This window comes from Dendrobates tinctorius, unplaced genomic scaffold, assembly GCF_039654945.1.
Source record: "Dendrobates tinctorius isolate UK_male_01 unplaced genomic scaffold, ASM3965494v1 ptg000049l, whole genome shotgun sequence".
NCBI classification, from domain to species: Eukaryota; Metazoa; Chordata; class Amphibia; order Anura; family Dendrobatidae; genus Dendrobates; species Dendrobates tinctorius.
Window position 1 is genome coordinate 13,256,488 of NW_027361717.1, and position 22,097 is coordinate 13,278,584.

The 22,097-nt window shown below is 46.0% G+C and overlaps 1 protein-coding gene across 2 annotated transcripts in view; it reads right to left on the minus strand.

The window, feature by feature from the left end:
• Positions 1-1,516: 1,516 nt before the first annotated feature.
• The window catches only part of LOC141091120 (alpha-1,4-N-acetylglucosaminyltransferase-like), a 41,778-nt gene continuing 21,197 nt past the window's right edge, over positions 1,517-22,097 (minus strand). Inside the window, exons 1-2 of one of the 2 annotated variants that reach the window (XR_012232423.1) lie at positions 17,343-17,588; positions 2,106-2,244 (exon numbers count right to left, since the gene is read on the minus strand). Coding sequence is in view for 1 of the 2 variants with exons in the window: in XM_073576511.1 (XP_073432612.1) it covers positions 1,654-2,244 (591 nt within the window). In the remaining variant the exon portion in view is untranslated. Of the gene's footprint in view, positions 2,245-17,342; positions 17,589-22,097 lie in introns of those variants that run through there. The other variant, XM_073576511.1, reaches the window with a different exon arrangement.

Consider the following 22,097-nt stretch of genomic DNA (forward strand, 5'->3'; position numbering starts at 1 on the left):
TGCTCTGTGAAGCAACAGAGCCCATCGCTACTACACACTGGGTGGATTTTAACCCACGTGTGTCCAGTGCGATATTGCCATTTTGTGACCCCGGGCTGCGAATGCACCTTATTACCATCTTCTTATTATTTGGTGCGTTCCGCTAGTCTCATAACACGTTTCCACTGCTCCAGATTCCATTGGCATTTTTACACCATTTCATCTCATGTCTGTCATTATTATTATGTATGTAGTATATATGTAGCATGTATGTAGCATGTATGTATGTTGTATATATGTAGTATGTAGTATGTATGTAGTATGTATGTTTGTTTGTTTTTTTACATTCAACACATTAGCCGGATGATGGGACTACTACTGCCCCATCATTGGCTAATGTGTCAATCACTGTCATTGTACCAGGCATAGCCCGATGGGACTTGCACACACACACAACCCCCTGCAGGCCCGCACAGAGCCCCGGCAGCCCGCACAGACCCCCGGCAGGCCCATACATACCCCCGGCAGGCCCGCACAGACCCCCGGCAGGCCCGCACAGACCCCCGGCAGGCCCGCACAGACCCCCGGCAGGCCCGCACAGACCCCCGGCAGGCCCGCACAGACCCCTGGCAGCCCGCACAGACCCCTGGCAGGCCCGCACAGACCCCCGGCATGCCCGCACAGACAGCGCATCATAATGACATCATTTCAGCAGCCAATCACAGCCATGCCATTAGTTAACATGGCTAACACAACTGGCTCATTGCATTATGGGAGCTTCCGATTCCGGTATTCGATATTGTAAAAATATCGGAACTCAGTATCGGAACTCCGATACAGCGAATATCGGCCGATACCCGATATTTGCAGTATTGGAATGCTCAACACTACTTATGGAGCCACAGTATAACATCCGATTTTTATGGATCCATTGAATTTCTGTCATTTACGGTAGTTAACTGTAAATGGTCCTGTAAGTAATTAATAGTTCCTGTTGTAAAAATAAATGGATTGCAGATGAATGACAAGCAAGAAAACAGTCTTCCACTTTCTGGATGAAACACTGACCGATTTTTTTTTATATGCTTGTGAAACTAGGAAAAATATTTAAAAAAAAGCCATATCAGCGTGTGTGGAAATCCAGTGTGCAGGGACATCACTCTGACCAGCAGAGCAGCAATTGAAATGAAGAAAGGAGTTTAGCTTCTGGTTGAATCATTAAAAAATTGTCTTTAATTCAAAAAATGTTAAAATTCCATACAAATAGGTGAGGGAGCAGTAAAGCACATGGTGATACGCTTCGAACACTAAGCAGCATTCTTCCTCAAAGCCTGGCATTTGAAAAGTGTCACCCTGTGCTTCCTCCTCCTCCACCTATTTGTAAGGAATTAAGGAATTTTAACATTTTTTGAATTAAAGAGGATTTTTTTTTATAAGTCATCCAGAAGCTGGACTCCTTTCTTTGTTTTCTTGTGAAATTACCCTTGGCTTGAGGATCTTTCAGTTAATTGAAGTTAAAAGTTGTTATACAATAAAATATGAAAAAGTCTACTCAATTTAATTTGTATAAAATTTGATAAATTACAGAATTTCACAATGGTTACTTAGAAAATCCGGACCGATGTGCAAATATAGGTTTAAAATGGGATAATGGGTATAAATTGTGGGTCTTCTTCAGAGGTAAGTTGTCTCATTCCGAAGTAGTGCACTATATATAGAAGGACAATGTCCTTTGTAGAGATGTTCTACCAAAGTGTTACCTCCAGGTTCCATAGTTAATTTTGAGCCTTTGTTCATGTAGTTCCAGAGATGCAAAGCAAAGGAATAATTGAAAGTTGGCACTTTGTTCCAAATCCTGTAATATGCTTTCCAAGCTTTATAAGAAATAGGGTAAAAGCGCTGAGGATTGAAGAAAGTAATGTTTCCACACATGATATCTTCCGTACTTTCAAAGTTTGGCATTTTACAGAATGTCTTTAAAACACGGGTAAAGAGATGCGGCCCTTGATGTCCCCATATTTTACTATTATAATTCTGAACAAAGTCCTCCATACATTTTTGGGTGAAATTATGATGAGAAGAAAACGCAAAAATACCATTGCTAGAGAATTGTGAAGATTGTGCAGCCAAGAATTCTTTACTGGGAATGACTCTTAATGAGATGATGTCCGTATCCACATACATGCCACCGTACTTCCAAATCAGAGCTAACCTGCAGGCATCAGAGCTGACGTGGGTCCAGTGCGACTGACTTTGTAGATCAATCTGAAAGCAAAGTGCATAAATTAAATTAATTTCCATGAAAGCATTTTTATTTTGAAACTTTTCATTGGTAATGTAAATTATTGCTGCTTACAGGTTTTGTCAATGATCTCACTAAAAAGAAAATCATGGCTGGCACACATTACAGACAAATTGAAAAATAAATGGCAATCAGAACAATCTGTCCAAGTTCCTCTGGATTCAAAGAAGTCACAGATACAAACATTTTTTAAAGAAGCTGAAAAAAATGTGTCCTATTTTTACAGACTGTTCAGAATTTTAAGGACTGTTGGCACAATAACATGTATCAGATAAAGTAAAAAGTTTGGAAATAAATGCCCATGAATGGGTGTAGTAGTGCTTTATTTATTCTGTATAATGCCTTCACCTATGAGCTATATAGGCCAGCTAAGGAAAATCTTGTTTGCAGTGGTACAACTTCTCAGGCGAGCACTCATTTCAAATGAACAGTATGTGTCTAAGATGCAGCTATAGTTAAAAGCTATGGCCATACAGAGTCATTGACTCAATTCCCCGCCACGTACTGTTAAAATACAAGCTGCTTTTGGCCTGTAGCCTGTGAGAAGATGGGAATATGCAGAGGACGTCAGGTCATGCATTGACATCACTGCATTGAGCATTGAACTGCCAGTAAAGAGATCAACTACCTGGTTGAGTGAAGTTGTGTGAGTTTCAGTTTATTTATTAGCACAATATGCAAATTGCCTCTTCAGAGAGAAAGAGGACTTGAACTCTATAGCGCCACCTGTTGGAAGTAGCGATCCTACAAGTCACAATCGACCCTTTAACGAGTTTTTGCAATGTGACTTAATTTGATTAAAGCCAAATCAGAATCTCAATTTGCAGACACAGTGTTTCAGGCTATTGGCCCTCTTCAGTGCAAAGTATGAGAACTGATTTGGCTAGGTGAGAGGCTCTGGACTGGGGTCTAAGGGGTAAGATTTCTCTTTGTGGAGAGTGACATTCAAGCTCTGACTTGTCAAGGTAAGGAGGACTCAAAGAAAGCATTGCAGGGAGACCTAACAGTTAGGCTGTGTGCCCACGTTGCGTTTTTTAAGCGTTTCCGTGCAATCCTATGGGATTCCGCAGTTGCGGTGACTGCTACGTCATCAGAAGTCATTCGCGCAATGCATCCCTGGGAACGGAAGTTGCCGGCAGCCCCAATGAGGACCGGGACGACTCCAGGGGCCGACAGAGGATAAGTATATCTCTAACTTTTATTTTTTAATTATTTTTAACATTCTATCTTTTACTATTGAGGTCGCATAGGCAGCCTCAATAGTAAAAAGTTGGTCACACTTGTCAAACACTGTTTGACAAGTGTGACCAACCTGTTAATCACTTTTCCAGCGATGCTTCAAATCGTTTGGAAAAGCGCTAGCATTCTGCAAACTAAAACTGCTTGCAAAATGCTTGCATTTTGCGGGAGAGCGCATGCGAATTCCGCATGCATTTTACCCGCGGCTGGGAGTTGCGGAAATGCGGACAATTCCGCAGCATTTCTGCAATGTGGGCACATAGCCTTATAAGTCAGGGAGGGCACAAAGAAGGATAGTACTATGTGGATGCACAGTATGGGCACTATTGCTGTATAGATGCAAAATTGGGGCGTAATGGTGGGCACTGTACTGAGTAAGGAGAGTGCCACTGACTGTGGTGCCTTTCCTCCCCTCCCCTTTCTCCTTCCTGAGTTATGGCGTTTTTGCCTGCCCACCCACGTGTTGGTGGGGTGGGATTTCGTTTATGGGTCCAATTGGCTCAGGAAGGGGATAGCACAGCCCCTTCCTGAGTGCATAAATTTCGGGATCATAGGCAGCCCTCCCTCTTTCCCCCGGATATTGTGGGCCTGGAAGTGCTTGTTCGAGCACTGTCTGGAGATATGGCAAATCCTCTTATTGAGGCCCTGCGTTTGCAGCAGGAGGGTGAGCCCTGGTTTCAGGCTCTAGTGGTGGGGATTGGTGCTCACCTTGCAGCCTCGCAGATACCCGCTCCCTTGGTCGTACCCGGCCCTTTCGCTGGTCCCTCGCCGTCTGACCCGGCCGCCGACGCGGCATCGCATCAGGAACAGCCAGCAGTGGCGGGGTAGCAAGGAGGTAGGCGGTCCGTGCAGCGATCCCGCCCTCCTTTGCGCCGCCATGACGCTTCGCCGGTGTCGGCCGGGGTTTCTCGGTGGCACGCGGCAAGGCGGAAGTCCCCGCCCCCCGACTTCCGGTCCTGTGTCCCAGCGTGCGAGGCAGCAGCTGTACGAGGGAGCGGATCACTCCAGTCTATTGCGGCGCCGCTTCGGAGCTTTAGCCCTCATGTTAGGTCACCGCGGGCGCCCACTATCGCGGCGGTAATTGGGAGGGAGTTGGGTCCACCTCAAGGGAGGGTTAACCCCATCGGTTCGGTGGGCCCCAGCATGGGTGGCAGGCACAGTGCATCCTCTGGCTCGGCAGAGGAGCCGAGCCCACATCAACCCGCTGTGACCCCAGTTCGGGATCAGAATCAGGCCCTCTCATCACAGGCTTCTCTTACAGGGGCCGTTCAGCCACCTCCACCCCCTGCTGGGATTGTCACACCGGGGAATGTGGGGATCGCTTCAGCCCCGCACCTTGGTTGTGCTCAAGGGACTTCTGCCCATAGTTCGGCTACTGCTACTGCAGGAGCGGTTACAAGCAGGGAAGCTTCGGTGGCTTCTGAGGTGGATGATAACTCCCGGAGGAGGAGGCGGAGCAGGCGTAGATGCCGGAGATCCTCTTCCTCTTATTCTTCATCCCCTCAGTTGCGCCACGAGCGCCACGCACCACAGCGGCGGCATAAGAAATCTAAGCATTCAGGCCATAGAGCTTCCTTCGTGGTCGTTATCGTTCCCGGTCCTCGAGGCGCGGCTCTCCATCTTCAGTGTCAGAGGTGTCCAGCATGTCTGTGAGTCCCAGGCATGTCCGTGGTCCTCCTCCCGAACGTCAGGAGTCGAGGGCGCGATCAAGGACTTCCAGCCTGGTTGAGCCGAGCGCACCTCCTGAGGCTACAAGTCACGGCATCACCCTCCAAGCGGCTTATCCGGGAGCCGGAGTTCCTCCATCTATGGGAGTCCCACCTCCCTCAGTGGATCCGGGTGATTGTTCCTTGTTGGGTTTTCAAAACGTGGATAACGCCGTAATTGTCTCGGCGCTGAGGGCGTTGGTCCGGCAATTGCCCTCCACAACTGGTACGGTAAAGGAGAGTACCAAAGTTGATTCCGCGCTAGCGGGGGTACATAAAGACACCACGTTTTGTGGGGTCAGTGCTCTAGGGTCGCATATAGACGAAGACACTAAAAAGAAAATTTGGAGCAATGATTATATAGATATTTGGTCATTGATTTCCGTGGATCAGCACACCGTGGACAGGGAAAGGAGAATGAGATTTTCGGATAGGGTGCGCCAGAGGGTGGCGAAAACCATGAACAATTGGTTGCAGGCTTTTGCCGTACTGGGTTGCATCATGGGGCAGAGGCATCTGGGCCATTGCTCGGAGCTGTTTATTTACCAGGATATGATTTACAATTCATACAAGGCACATGGTGGGTCAGCTTGGTGGAGATATGATGAGGCATTCAGGAGGCGGTTGGCTCTCCACCCGGAAATTGGTTGGGGGGTAAAAGCGACCGAGGTTTGGTTGCCGCTTATGATGCCGCAAAGGCAATACTCCTTTCCATCAGCGGCTACTGGATAAAGCTCAACAGGCTCCAGTTCAGTGGTCGTGCGTAGACCCGGTGCCTGTTGGTTGTTTGACGAAGGACCTTGTCGATTTTACGGCCTCTGCAAATTCAGGCACGAATGTTTCGCATGTGGTGGTTCCCATCCAGCATCTAGATGTTCCCGTCCAGCGGGAAAGCTGCCAGTTAAACTGCAGCAAACTGAGAGTAAGGACACCAGTGAGCGTAGTCGTGATGGGACCATGGTTAGACCTGTATCCTAACAAGGAGGCGGCAGGTCAACTGCGCTTTGGGTTCTCAGAGGGTTTTTTCATCCCGTTTAAATTGCATAGTTCTCCTGGTTTTCCGTCAAATTTGAAGGATGTGGTTTTCTTGGAAGCAGCGGTTCGGGTTCGGATACATAGATTGAAAACGGACTCGCTGGGTCGGGGTTCTTGGGTGTTGCTGCACGGGTCAGACTCCCCGACGTGCCCGGTCGCTTTGCTTATTGCGTACGCGGCCATTAGACAAGGGGGCAGTTTTTTCTTCACACATGCAGATTCTTCGCCTTTGACTAGGTATCAATTTCATGCTGTGTTTAATAAATGTTTGACGGGGGTGGGTGTGTTGGCTGGTGAATATGGTACTCATTCATTCCGCATCGGGGCTGATACTGAGGCAGCTAGGGAAGGTCTGCCTGATGCTGAAGTCCAGAGGATAGTGAGGTGGCGTTCAGCATGTTTTGCTCGGTATATTCGCCCGGATTTGTTATACTAACGATTTATTTTCCCACAGATGCCGTTAGACCGACTGTCTGGTTGCTAGGACACTCCTACATTTTTTGGGCAGTGCAACGGGCCGAGTGCTGCCCGGGTGGGAGGCACCTAGGATTTCATGAAGTGGCCTTCATGTGGAGAGGCATCAGGGGCTTGCAATGGCCGCAAGTTTTGCCAGAAGTTGTATCGGTTGCAAGAGGTGCCAGGGGTCCGTTAATTTTGGTCCTGCACACAGGGGGGAATGATCTGTGTTCGTACAAGGTGGCGGAACTTCTAACCATGATGTGGGCTGATATGGAACGTTTCCATAGCTTTTTTCTGGAATTGGTGCTAGTCTAGTCCGAGATTGTCCCGAGGGCGGCATGGCAAGGAGCTAGAGATGGGATGGCCGTCTAATGCACTAGGAGGACAATTAAAGCCAGTATTTCTAAATTTGTACGCGAGAGGTTTGGGGTGGTTGTTAGACTCAGACAACTGGAAGGGGATAATGCTGCTTTATTAAGGCCTGATGGGGTACACTTGAACGATATCGGGCTCGATATTTTCTTATCCGGTCTCCAAGATGGCATAGAGCAGGCATTGCGATTGATGGGTGGGGGTCGGAGTCCTGTTTGAGAAACAGGATCCTCCGTGGTGGTGAAAGAAGGAATGGCACAAAGTTACGGCTTGCTGGCGGACTTGCCTGCGAATATGGAGCAGGGCATTTGGCGGGAATCGCGTTGTAAGAAAGTTAAGAGCCTTTCCAAATGGTTGTTTAAGAAAGCATTTAACAAAGCTGTGACCGACCTTCACCCATCATTTTGGTTTTCTGAGTCTGATTTGTTATGGTTAAGTGGGGGTTGAGGAAAATGCGCCAAGGGGTTTTAACCCTAGGTCACCACAGTCTTACATTGTGGAGACACAAATGGGGACATTACTATTGTAAAGGTACAAAAGGGAACATTACTATTGTGTGGGGACACAAAGAGGATATTATTATATTGTGAAAGCAAATGATACTGTGTGGAGGTACGAAGGGGGCAGTTTTAGAATGGCAGGGTAAAGAAAGGACACTATTACAGTATTATTGCTATTGATATGAAGGTCCAAAGGGGGAACTTCCAGTATCTATTGCTTTTTACATGGGCTGATAGCCTTTCTGCCTGTGGTTATTAGGTTCCTACCGGAGGATTATTTCCATTATATATACCTTCTCCACACTGGCAGATATTTTTATCTCCTTCAGATACTGGTAGTAATTAATGTTTGATCATACATTCCTCTACTTGGCTCAGTCCTATTTTTGGGACCATTTTTATGCACAATGCACTTTATGTAAACATTGAGAGGATATTGTGTGTCGCTGTATTTAAGGGATAACATATAGAGAGTCGTTTTTTTTGTCATTGCTATATGCCTTTGTTTAGATACCACAATTTGTACCATTACCTAAACCTGTGTGTGGCAACTGGGTGTCGCTGATTCCCTTATTTTGTATTTCTCACACAAATTTTTCTCAAAATTGTATTTTATTGAGTATAACAATAAAAAATTTTATATTTTATTTATTGCTCCTGGCTCCATTTTCTTTTTGATTTGTATATTGCTTTAATGGATGAGCTTTATTATTGATAGCCTCCCTGTGGGATTTGGATTTGTTAGAAATAGACAATGGATGCCGCATTAACAGATCCGTTGACCACTGACTCCAAGGTTAAAATAAACATACCCGGCAGAGATCAGTTAGTGATTAAATAGATTAAAGCCCCCGTTACACATTGCGATATCGCTAGCAATATCGCTGTAAAGTCACCGATTTTGTGACATTGCAGCGATATTGCTAGTGATATCGCTGCATGTGATACTTACCTCCGACCGGCTCCCCCGCTGGTTATCGCTGATCGCGCGAGAAGCTGCTGGACCATTTCTCATCGGTCACTTCCTGTGGTGCTTCCTGCTGTGACGACGAGTGACGCGTGGAGCCGGGCGGGAGGGCGCAGGATCAACGCGTCTGACAGGTAAGTAGCGATCCCCGTCCCCAGCGATGTCGCTGGTGAGATCTGCCTGTGTGGCAGCTCACTAACGACCACCTAGCGATGCACCAGTGATCCTGACCGCGTCATATCGCTGGTGCATCACTAGGTGTAACGGTACCCTTACGCTGGATCCATTTTCATGTAAACATGGCCTTATTCAACAATGTGTTTAGTGTTTAATGTTCACAGACAACAGAGCTCCTGTCTAGAGATGGATGTTCGGGTGTGGTGGGTTTGACCAAACAGTTTAAAAAAGTTTCCAGACTTCATTGACTTGAATGGTGGGACCAAACATCCAGTGTTTGCCTCAGTGTTACGTACATGACAGAACGGCAAACACTGCTTCTTATCATTACCGCCGGTCAGACAGCTGCACTTCCCACGCTGTCAAATGACAGCATGAGTCCGCAACTGTGATCGGAGATATGAAGTTTACCTCCGGTCACGAGTGCAGGCGATGGGATCACTGCTCCTATCAGACCATACCTGCTGCCACTAATAACAATGAGAGCAGGCAGCGGCTGATGGGAATATTCATTGGGAGTATGATGGGAGTATTCATATACCATACTGTCCAAACTACATGGACAGTGTGGTATATAAATTGATTTTAAGTAGTAAGCACTCTTATAGCACAAAATATCACAGTACCATATATAGAAGAACAAAACATAATGGAAAATAACATATAATCACAGATCTATATATGAAAATTGATAATGTATAATCAAGGCTACAGATAAGTAGCAAACACACAGTGTTATTAAGTTACAACTGTGCCACAATGAACAAATTCTCAATGTTAGGGCAAAGACACACTACCGTATTTCTCCTGCGAGAATCGCATTGTAAAACTCACAGTGACTGTCGGCTCTCCTGACCTGAGCTTGACAGTGGCAAAGTAATACATCATGCTGTCATGCTCAGGTCAGGAGAGGTTCCGGCCAGTCCGTGCAGTGCGATGCGATTATCACACGAGAAATACGGCAGTGTAACTCCAGCCTTACTGTGTTGATCAGGTATATCACATAAACATAAATACCAGTTAGTCATAATAGGCAGTCATGTACAGTTAGGTCCATATATATTTGGACAGAGACAACATTTTTCTCATTTTGGTTCTAGACATTACTACAATGAATTTTAAACAAAACAATTCAGGTGCAGTTGAAGTTCAGACTTTCAGCTTTCATTGGAGGGTATCCACATTAAAATTGGATGAAGGGTTTAGGAGTTTCAGCTCCTTAACATGTGCCACCCTGTTTTTAAAGGGACCAAAAGTAATTGGACAGATTAAATAATTGTAAATAAAATGTTCATTTCTAGTACTTGGTTGAAAACCCTTTGTTGGCAATGACTGCCTGAAGTCTTGAACATCACCAGACGCTGTTTCCTCCTTTTTGATGCTCTGCCAGGCCTTCACTGCGGTGGTTTTCAGTTGCTGTTTGTTTATGGGCCTTTCTGTCTGAAATTTAGTCTTTAACAAGTGAAATGCATGCCCAATTGGGTTGAGATCAGGTGACTGACTTTGCCATTCAAGCCATAACTCTAACCACAACCCTAACCACAAATCTAACACACCCCTAACGCTAATCCCAACCCTGTCCCTAATCCCAACCGTAACTGTAATCCAAACCCTAAACCCAACTTTAGCCCCAACCCTAACCCTAACTTTAGCCGCAACCCTAACCCTAACTTTAGCCTGACCCTAGCCCTAACCCTAAGTTTAGCCCCAACCCTAGCCCTAACTTTAGCCCAACTCACTTTAGTACAACTCTAATCCTAATGGGAAAATGGAAATAAATACATTTTTTTATTTTATTATTTTTCCCTAACTAAGGGGGTGATAAAGGTGGGTTTGCTTTACTATTTTTTTATTTTGATCTCTGTGATAGGGTCTATCACAGTGATCAAAATGAACCAATAGGAAAAAATCTCCTTTTGTTGCCGGGTGTCGGCCCGCAGATCTCAGCTGGCGCTATGCGCATGCGCCCACCATTTTCTCCCAGAAGAAGTCGGCAGCCCAGGGAACTTCAGGTCGGCATGGAGGTACTGGGGGAGCTATCAGGGGACTGGGGAACCCTATTTCTCTCTCCTCTGTTGTGCAATCACATGAGAGGAGAGAAATTCAATGGAAAATCTGACTTTTTTTGTTTTTTTGCGGTCGCCGTTATACTGTTAATAACGGCGATCACAACACCATGGTCAGAAAAACCGACCCGAATCATGTTCTCTGGGGTCTCGGCTACCCCCGTCAGCCAAGACCCTGGAGAAATTCCGACACTGGGGGGCTCTATAACTTTAAACCTCAACGCCGTTAAAAATCAGTGCTGTGGCTTAAGTACCACCCTTAACTGCCTCCATTAAAAGGCGTATTGGCAGTCATTAAGGGATTAAATTTAACTCATCATTCTACCCTGCTCTCGCTGATCGTTGGCAGAGCAGGGGAGAATGACGAGAGCCGTGTTCAGCACCCGGCGCAGGGGAACAGCGCTTACTGCAACGCTTCTTTCCAGGCGCCCATCTGTGTGGTACTGATACGGCACACACATGCCACACGTGTGCCGCAAGTATTACACACACGGACATGTCCGGTACTGTGAATATCAAGATGTGTGAAAGACACCTTATAGCTGGTTTTTAAGCTTGGCAGCTGCCACACGCTATAAGATGCTTTTTATTGCAAAAAATAGTTTTTGCATCACCACATTTTGTGAGCTATTATTTTTCCATATTTTGGCCCAAAGAGTCACATGCAGGCTTGTTTTTTGCAGGACAAGCTGACGTTTCTATTGGTATAATTTTTGGGCACATGACAGTTTTTGATCTATTCCGATTTTTGGAAGACAGAATGAGCAAAAACCAGCAATTCATGAATCTCTTTTGTGGGGGAGGAGGGTTTATACCATTCAGTGTGTGGTAAAATTGATAAGGCAGTTTTATACTTCAGGTCAGTACGATTACAGCGATACCTCATTTATATATTTTTTTATGTTTTGGCACTTTTATATAATAAAAATTATTTTATAGATAAAATAATTCTTTTTGCATCACTTTATTCTGACAGTTATAACTTTTCTATCTTTCTGCTGATGAAGCTGTATCATGGCTCGTTTTTTGCGGGACAAGATGACATTTTCAGCGGTACCATGATTATTTATATCCATATTTTTGATTGCGTGTTATTCCACTTTTTGTTCGGAGGTATGATGATAAAACATTGTTTTTTTTACTTTGTTATGGTGTCACTAAAGAGGTTAACTAGTGGAACAGTTTTGTAGGTTGGGCCATTACAGTCTCGGTGATACCAAATATCACTTTTAATATTACTTTTATTTTTTAGATTTTTTTCTTTCAAATATTTATTTAGTGATAGAATAAACATTGATTTTTTATTATTTTTTATTTTTTCAGAATTATTTTTTTTTTTTTACTTTACGCTTTGTCCCACTATGGGACAATCATCTTTTGCAGGCTGATTGCTTCTATAGCATGTAGATCAGCGCTGCATTTACTGCACACTGACCTGAGAGACTTCTTGATCATGCACTGTGCATGACAGGAAGTTTCTTAGCTCTGGTAGCCCAGATGTCATCATGACGATATCATGTTACCATGGCAGCGATCAAGATCCCGCGTCACGCCGCAGGTTCTCCAATCCAAGGGCAGATGGGCTGTCAGCCCCCTGCTTCCGGAATCCTTATATCGTGTTCATTTGCAGCATTTTGGGGGTTAAAGTGCTGGAAGCGGTCTGTGACCTCTCCTGGCAATTAGAGCTGGGTGTCAGCTGTGAGAATCAGCTGGCACCCGACCACGATAGGCCACATACCACCCATGTTTGCGGTCGATCGCTATGATGTACTATACCGTTCATGGTCAAATTGTGCTGGGTCACATGGACGGTATAGTACGTCAGATGGCAGAAAGGGGTTAAGTCCCAACTCTAGCACAATAAATGCTGTATGAAATATCACTGCTCAAAAAAATTGCATTTTTACAAAGCCAGTAACATGTGCCCACTTCAAATTGACATATAACACTGCTGTATCATTATCGCAATGCGATTTATTTAACAAACTGTTTTATTTGTTATTTTTGAGGGACAACTGGAGCATGATAAATGCCATATAAAATTTTAATTCTACAAAAAATGCCAGCAAAATTTGCCCACTTCAGCTGGACATATATGTCACGGGTGTGTCAGATGCAACAGTCACTTTACATCTGGCTGAAGATGGTCTGTGCGTTTGGCATTGCAGACACCTTATTAATCCTTCAACTGTTGGACCCAGTGGCAACCTCCCTCTGGCTTTAATTGACATACCTGGACCTTGGTGTTTATAAACTCCCAGCCTTCTTCAGGGAGTCGACGGTGATATTCACTTTTTCCCTTGTGAAGGCTTGGAGCTGTAGGCTAACTTCCTCTCTGTTGCTCTTGGAGGATGTTTAATGTAATCTGTCTTGAGTTTGTTCAAGCTAAGTTCCTCTCTCCTTATTTGTCTCCCTTGTTGTCTTTAGTTATCAGTGGGGACTGACCAGTGTTTGTCCCCAATTACCTATTTAGGGCCTAGCTCTAGGGATATACAGGGTGTAGGTTTCCTGCTCGGCGATTGGTGTGGAACCAATTTAGGATGGTAGGGTATGCAGGGTGTTATACATTCTATCTAGGGGTCTCTACTCCCCCATTCCCTAGTGTTTGGGCACCCTTCCTCTCATCCCTTCGTGTTGTACTTGGTCTTTCCCACACTGTGCGTGACATTATCACCGGTCATGCATACTTAGGAAAAAAAATGTATTTGTGGGTTCTTTAATCTGGCGCATTTTTTCTCTTCTTTTCCTTAGTTATGGATTCGGTTGCTGGGCTGGCAGAGCCTCTGGAGGTGACTGACCTCTGCTATGACGTTCAGCAGCAACAAGAGTGGCTCCAGGTTGCTAAAGTTAATGTCTCTGCAGGTAGGCCGGTCCAGCTGGAACCCAAGGTTGATCTCCCGGACAGGTTTTTCAGAGGTAGAGACAAAAATTTTTGTGTTCAAGGAGACTTGCAAACTGTATTTTAAACTAAGTTCTCACTCCTCCAGAAATGAGGAGCAACGTGTAGGAATTGTGATCTCACTGTTGCAAGGAGATCAATTCTGGGCTTTCTCTTTGCCGCAGAATTCGGTTTGTCTTCAGTCTGTGGAGGAGTTTTTCGGGGCTCTTGCCCTCATCTATGATTATCCTGACCGAGTCTCTTTGGCTGAGTCCAGGCTGTATCGCCTTCAGCAGGGGGATCGGTCAATGGAAACGTCAAGCTTGGAATTCCGCAGATGGGCAACTGATACTAAATTGAATGACCAGGCTCTCAGAAACCAATTTATTCAGAACCTTACTGAAAGGTTGAAAGATATCTCGGCAGTTTATGAAATCCCTGAGTCCTTGGAGGCTGCCATGTCGTTGGCTATATATGTTGATAAGATGCCTTCAGGATAGGTGGGTAAGACCGCCTTCTCCGAAGCCTTCTTTTCGGGGTAGTGCCTCATTGCCGGAGGAGCAGTCTGGTGGAGAACCAGTGCTGGGGAGGGTGGAGGAATCCATGCAGTTAGAGGGTGCCTCTGAATCGTACATTTCCCCAGCATTTCACAAAAAAAAGGTGTGTGTTTTTTTGAGGAAAAAAGAGACAATTTATTGGGGCATGTCCTTTGATGCCTAAGCAAAAGGAAACTTGGTTAACTCTTGGTAGCCTGAAGTTGAATAAGCAAGGATGCATTTATTGTCAACCTGTTGTTCCCGGTTTGTTCTAACAGCAGAAGTGGTGCTGGAGAGCAAAACCGAGGAGATTTCTGTGTTTGTTGACAGTGGAGCTGGAGTCAGCATGCTTGATGCTGAGTTTGCTGAAACTTATGGGCTGGCTTACTGTACTTTAGTTAAAGGGAAGGTGCCATCCAAAAATTTTTTTTTCAGCAATTGAAAAAATGTAAAGAATTAATGTTTACATTTTCTTAAAAAATATTATCATTTGTTTTTAATTTTGCAAAATATGAAAAATAATTTTAAAAAGTTTGGCATTTCCACTTGTTAACACTAGGGGGAGCAGCTACTGAAATCTGGCACAAAAACCTATGACATCTAGGAACACAGTGAGCAGCCATTTTGATGGGGCCTGCAAAGTTACTGACTTTGCATGTAAAGTCTGGATCAGAACAGGCCATCAATCAGCAGAAATATTTCCTGGATTTCAGTGGAGCAGACAAGCAGACGGTCCATCCATGTGTATAAAACACAGCGCTCTATGTACAATCCCTGACACCGAACAGGGTGCCCCCCATAGACCAGCACACTGCTCTCCTGAAATACTCTGTGCTGCTGTCGCCCTGCTCCTTCCACCATACATCAGGCCCCTGTCGCCTCGGTTTCACACATCGCCAGGACAGGATCTGAGGAGAGGAATGGGAATGGGGTCTTCAGTCACCAAGGATGGCAGGCAGCAAGGATTCTGTGAGCAGGGTGACAGCAGCACAGAGTATTTCAGGAGAGCAGTGTGCTGGTCTATGGGGGGCACAGAGGGAGATATATGGGGGAGGAGCAGGGAGACAGCAGCACAGAAGTCCAGGAAACATTTCTGCTGATTGATGGCCTGTTCTGATTCAGACTTTGCAGGCAAAGACCCCATTCCCCACCTCAGATTCTGTCCTGGCGATGTGTGAAAGCGAGGCAACAGGCGCAGTCCGGGGTGACGCTGGGAAGCAGGCTGGGGGAAATGTAGCCATACAGTAACGATAAAAATGAGACCCCTCTCTTCAGCTGCCTCCCCAGCCCTCCCCTGACTGCACCTATTACCCCTGACCGCAGGTGCTCAGCCAGAACCACCCTAGAATGGGTCCCCTTTTAGCAGATAATACTGCCATAGTGTTCTCACATAATACCGCCATATACTTCACACATAATGCCGCCATATAGTTCACACACAATCCGACCATGTAGATCACACATAAAACCAGCAGGGTGACAGCAGCACAGAGTATTTCAGGAGAGCAGTATCACACAGGATAGGATTAGATACACGGCTCAGCAGTCAGTATCACACAGGAGAGGATTAGATACACAGCTCAGCAGTCAGTATCACACAGGGGAGGATTAGATACACGGCTCAGCAGACGGTATCACACAGGGGAGGATTAGATACACGGCTCAGCAGACGGTATCACACAGGATAGGATTAGATACACGGCTCAGCAGTCAGTATCACACAGGATAGGATTAGATACACAGCTCAGCAGTCAGCATCACACAGGATAGGATTAGATACACGGTTCAGCAGTCAGCATCACACAGGATAGGATTAGATACACGGCTCAGCAGACAGTATCACACAGGAGAGGATTAGATACACGGCTCAGCAGACAGTATCACACAGGATAGGATTAGATACACGGCTCAGCAGACAGTATCACACAGGATAGGATTAGATACACGGCTCAGCAGACAGTATCACACAGGATAGGATTAGATACACGGCTCAGCAGACAGTATCACACAGGATAGGATTAGATACACGGCTCAGCAGACAGTATCACACAGGATAGGATTAGATACACAGCTCAGCAGTCAGTATCACACAGGAGAGGATTAGATACACGGCTCAGCAGACAGTATCACACAGGAGAGGATTAGATACACGGCTCAGCAGACAGTATCACACAGGAGAGGATTAGATACACGGCTCAGCAGGCAGTATCACACAGGAGAGGATTAGATACACGGCTCAGCAGACAGTATCACACAGGATAGGATTAGATACACGGCTCAGCAGGCAGCATCACACAGGATAGGATTAGATACACGGCTCAGCAGTCAGCATCACACAGGAGAGGATTAGATACACGGCTCAGCAGTCAGCATCACACAGGATAGGATTAGATACACGGCTCAGCAGACAGTATCACACAGGATAGGATTAGATACACGGCTCAGCAGTCAGTATCACACAGGAGAGGATTAGATACACAGCTCAGCAGTCAGTATCACACAGGAGAGGATCAGATACACGGCTCAGCAGTCAGTATCACACAGGAGAGGATTAGATACACGGCTCAGCAGTCAGTATCACACAGAAGAGGATTAGATACACAGCTCAGCAGTCAGTATCACACAGGAGAGGATTAGATACACGGCTCAGCAGTCAGTATCACACAGGAGAGGATTAGATACACGGCTCAGCAGTCAGTATCACACAGGGGAGGATTAGATACACGGCTCAGCAGTCAGTATGACACAGGGGAGGATTAGATACACGGCTCAGCAGTCAGTATCACACAGGATAGGATTAGATACACGGCTCAGCAGTCAGTATCACACAGGATAGGATTAGATACACAGCTCAGCAGTCAGTATCACACAAGACAGTATTACAGATATGCCCACACTGGTGAAACTTCCAGCCCCCCCATACACTAGACTATCGGCTGTATAAGTCACTGTCCTCAGACAGCCATAAAAGCTGTCATAAAAGGGAAGGTGTCAGATTACCGGAGATCACTGGGGCTGTGTGTGAGTGAGGAGACAGAGCAGAAGAACATAGTAGAGCAGGAAGCACAGGGCCGAGCCTGGAGTAAGCCGGACAGAGGAGCATAGATGAAAGTCACCTGCACTCACCACTCTCCATCCTCCGGCTCCAGTGAGCGCTTCTCACCTCTGCTGACCACCTTCTCCATATCTTCAGCCTCTCCTCACAACACAGGACCCGTTATGCCACAAGTGGTCCTGTGATAGAGGGTAAGTGGAGCTCAGCAGATAGCACTGGGCTACAGTAAAATGGCGCCCAGCCACACCTACAGCAGTGAATGGTGCAGCCCACAGGGGCGTGCCCAGTTCACTGCTAATGAGGCTGCATGGTGGGGTCGGGAGTCGGCCGCAGTCTCCTATGTCCAGGGACGGCCATATTTGCAGACTGTATGAGTCCTCCACAGATCTGCAAATCAAGATGGCAGCGCCCAGTGGCTACATTAAAACATTATTACAAACAAACCATAAATCCTGGTTAGTACAACATTTGCTGAAACAACATGTTTTGTTACTTACTCTTTTTTTGCAAATTATATAAAATTGCGGCACCTTCCCTTTAAGCCCATTCCCATCTTCGCCATCGACTCAAGACCACTTGCACAGAAAGCTCTCACTCAGATTGTACATAATGAAAGACTGAGGGTGGAGTTGGTTCACTATGAGATAATTCCTTGATATGTCCTGGATGGTCTTCCCACTCCAACTGTCCTTTGTCTTCCCTGTTTGCTGAAGCATAACTGTGGGGGATTGGCAAGCCAGGGAAATCATTGATTGGGGAGATTACTGCCTTGAGAACTGTTTAAATATTTCCCTTTCTACAGCATCTACAGAAACTTTACCTGCATTATTATTTGGGTTTGAAGACATTTTTTCTGAGAGGGGGTATCAGGATTTGCCTCCTTATTGTACATATGACTGTCCTAATAATCTGACCCCCGGAGCTAAACTACCAGTCCAGACTGTATAATTTTTCTGGCCCTGAGAAACAAGCCCCTATTAGGTTGTAATATGTTTGAATGTAACAAAGTGCAGGTGTTGGGTATGTCACCACGGAACAGACGGACCAACAGTTAAAGCATAGCTCCCAAGCGTCCTGATTCCCGCGGGACAGTCCCGTTTTTGACACCTCCCTCCCACCTCCCGCCCGGGACTCTATTTTTCCCGCATTGCACTGAGCCGCCATGCTCCTCTATCTACCGACCGCAGCCTGCAATGATGTGGCTGTGCTGTGTCTTCTGTGCGCACAGGACCTGTGAGAGGGGAGGAGTCAGGGTCACATGATCAGGGGCCTCCGCACACTGCAGGACTCTGCTGTGCTGGTTGCCATAGTGCTGGATGAGGTAAAGTTTCTGTGTGGGGTCAGGAGGGGTTTACAGTGTGGATGTAGCACTGCAGAGCCGTGTGTGTTTGAGGTGTACGGAGCAGAGTCGCGTGTGTACGAGGAGTATGGAGCGGAGCCGTGTGTGTACGAGGTGTATGGAGCAGAGCCGCATGTGTATGAGGTGTACGGAGCAGAGCCACGTGTGTATGAGGTGTGGGGAGCAGAGTCACGTGTGTACGGAGCTGAGCTGCGTGTGTATGGAGCGGAGCCGCGTGTGTACGAGGTGTGGGGAGCGGAGCCACTTTTGTATGAGGTGTACGGAGCAAAGCCATGTGTGTATGGAGCAGAGCCACTCGTGTACAAGGTTTGAGGAGCAGAGCAGCGTGTGTATGAGGTGTGGGGAGCAGAGCCGCACATGTACGAGGCGTGGGAGCAGAGCCACGCGTGTACGAGGTGCACGGAGCGGAGCCGAGTGTGTACGAGGTGTACAGAGAGGAGCCTCGCGTGTACGAGGTGTGAGGAGTGGAGCTGAGCGTCTAAGAGGTGTACGGAATGGAGCCGTGTGTGTACGGGGTTTACAGAGCAGAGCCGTGTGCGTACAGGGTGTATGGAGCAGAGTTGCATGTGTACAGAGCAGAACCGAGTGTACATAGCGGAGTCGTGTGTGTACTTTGTGTGCGGAGCCGTGTGTATGCAGAGCCGTGTGTGTACAGAGTGGAGGCATGTGTGTACAGGATGTATGGAGCTGAGCCAAGTGTGCACGAGGCATACAAAGTGGGCTTTTCCCACGGACACAAGAGTACACGGCGGAGCACCGAGGAGCACTTTAAAACTCGCATATGATGTTCCACCGGAAGTGATGTGCTGGAAGCTGACCGGAAATGAGGTAATTTCATGAGGAGATTGTGACGGAACCAGGAATGCTTCAGATCCATCACCATGTCCTCCTCCGACAGCGCAGACAGCAGGATCGCCTTGGAATTGGGGATGTCGGTCATGTGAGCGGATCATGATATGTCCTCCACCAGGAGGCTCAGGTAGGCACTACAATGGGAGCCGGGCTGCTATAGTATCTTTATAGAATCTTTATTTATTTATTTCTCTCTCTGTTTCTTTCTTTCTCTGTTCTTTCTTTCTCATTCTCTGTTCTGTCTTTCCCTCTATTTTTCTTTCTCTCTCTCTGTTCTTTCTTTCCCTTCTTTCTTTCTTTCTTTTTCTTTCTTCTCTTTCTTTCTCTCTGTTCTTTCTCTTTTTTTCTTTACTTCTTTCTTTCTCTCCCTGTTCTTTCTTTCCTACTTTCTTTTTTCTCCTTTCTTTCTTTCTTTCTTTCTTTCTTTCCTCTCTTTCTTTCTTTCTTTCTTTCTTTCTCTTTATTCTTTCTTTCTTTCCTCTCTTTCTTTCTTTCTTTCATTCTTTCTCTCTCTGTTCTGTCTTTCTTTTTTTTCTCTTTCTTTCTGAGGGTGTCTGACATCGGCGTAAATTTACACCCGATGACAGAAAGGGGTAGATGTCTAATCTGCTCGCAACAAAAATGAGTACACTGCTAAGTGAAAATGGCCAAATTGTATACAATAAGCCATTTTCCCTTCCCATTGTCATGTGACTAGTGCTACAAGGTCCCAGATGTGAATGGGGAGCAGATTTATTAAATTTTTTGCTATATCTCTCTAATCCTCTCTCACACTGGTCACTGGAAGATTAACATGGCACCTCATGGTGAAGAACTCTCTGAGTATCTGAAAAAAAAAAAATTTTTGCTCTACAAAATGATTTTGTAGTCTATTAGAAGGTTAACAACACCCTGAAACTAAGCTGCAGCACGGTGGCCAAGAGCATACAGAGGTTTAACAAGACATGCTCCACTCAGAACTGACCTTGCTATGGTCAACCAAAGAAGTTGAATCCACATATTCAGCGTCATAGCCAGAGGTTTTCTTTTCAAAGTAACCAGCAAATAAGTAGCACTCTGTAGTGCTATAACATGCAAAGATGAAATATATTAAATTTGAATTGCACTACTTCACTAGAAAATACAAAAAATTGAAAATACTTGGCACATTAATTCACAAATTTATGTGTACCCGGCAGCCACCCCTCAGCCTCAGGCATTTTTTATTAAGGCAGGATGCCACCTTCCCATATAAATGTAGGCTTTAGCCTAAGAGAGGATTTATCGTGGCTGCTGCGTACACATGATTTGGCCAATTTATGCACAAAGTGTTCTCAATTTTTCATATTTTCTAGTCCAATAATGCAATTCAAGTTTCATATATTTAATGTTTGCATATTATAGCGCTACAGAGTGGAACTTTACTTGTTGGTTATATATAGAGATGAGTGGACGTGTTTGGAAAATGCTCGGCAATCTTAAATTCCGCTTAGCCTACTAGAATTTGTGTTCGCTTTCACAAGCATTTTTACTCAAATTTGGCAAAAGTCAGTCACAGTTCGGTAAGTCATCGCGTTTCCACTAATACGTTTGTACAACTTTGGACAGGATAGTGATGGTGTATAATTTTCGAGGTGGATGGGGGGACATGCTTGATGAGAGGATGGAGTGTGGAGAGGTTAAAGGAGAGTCTGAAGAGATTACAGGAGCAGCTCTTGTTTTTTCTCACTCAACTTTGTGTGTTGACTCTGGCAACCAATCAGAGCGCAGAAACTATCCACAACGTCATGACACAAGGTCTCCTGTGATTGGTTGCTGAAGTCACATGCCCCTAGCCATATAAAAAGCAGACATCTTGTTTTGCTGGCACAATTTGCTCAGTGTCACAGTGCAGAGAGGTCGCTCCTGCGCTATTGCTGACGCTGCTGAAATTGAACTTGTAATGTGTGAAATCAATCTTCCAGCATTGAGATAGATTGTGCAAAAACTGTGTAGCAGTGACCGGAAGACCAATGAGCTACTCCAAATCATTTGTGTTAACACTGTGTTTCAGTGGCAATTCAGAAGACCAGATTTCCACATAAAAATCGTTAGGCCTAACATAGTGGTGCAGCCACGAGCAGGGCCGCCATCAGGGCTTTACTGCCCTTACTGCTGTATGGGGCCCGGTGAACAGCAGAACAGAAGGGGGCCCGCAGATCAGGGGCCCTGCTCCTGTGCTTCTAGCCATCGGGCCCCAAGTGCTGTGTGCTGTGGCCGGGCCTGTGGCACACATATCAGCACAGCCGCCACAGCGGCTGACATCAGAGCTACAGAAGTGGAAGTGCTTAAAGACCAGTGGTGATGTCATCATTATCATAGGCCTTCACCATCGATCAGCTCCGCCCCCTGATCACATGACGTTGACGTCTCCACAGGTCCTTCAGCTCACACAGCAGCAGCTGCATCTTTGCCGCAGGAGCACGGCCAGGTAAGAAAAAAGTTTTTTTTATTTTATTTAATCATTGAAAGCGGCCAATATGTTTCTCCGGCAGGATGGAGACACATGGACCATGTGTCTCCATCCTGCCAGGGCAGATTGGAGGCACACGGGCAGATTGGAGACACGGGGGCAGGATGGAGATGGGCAGGATTA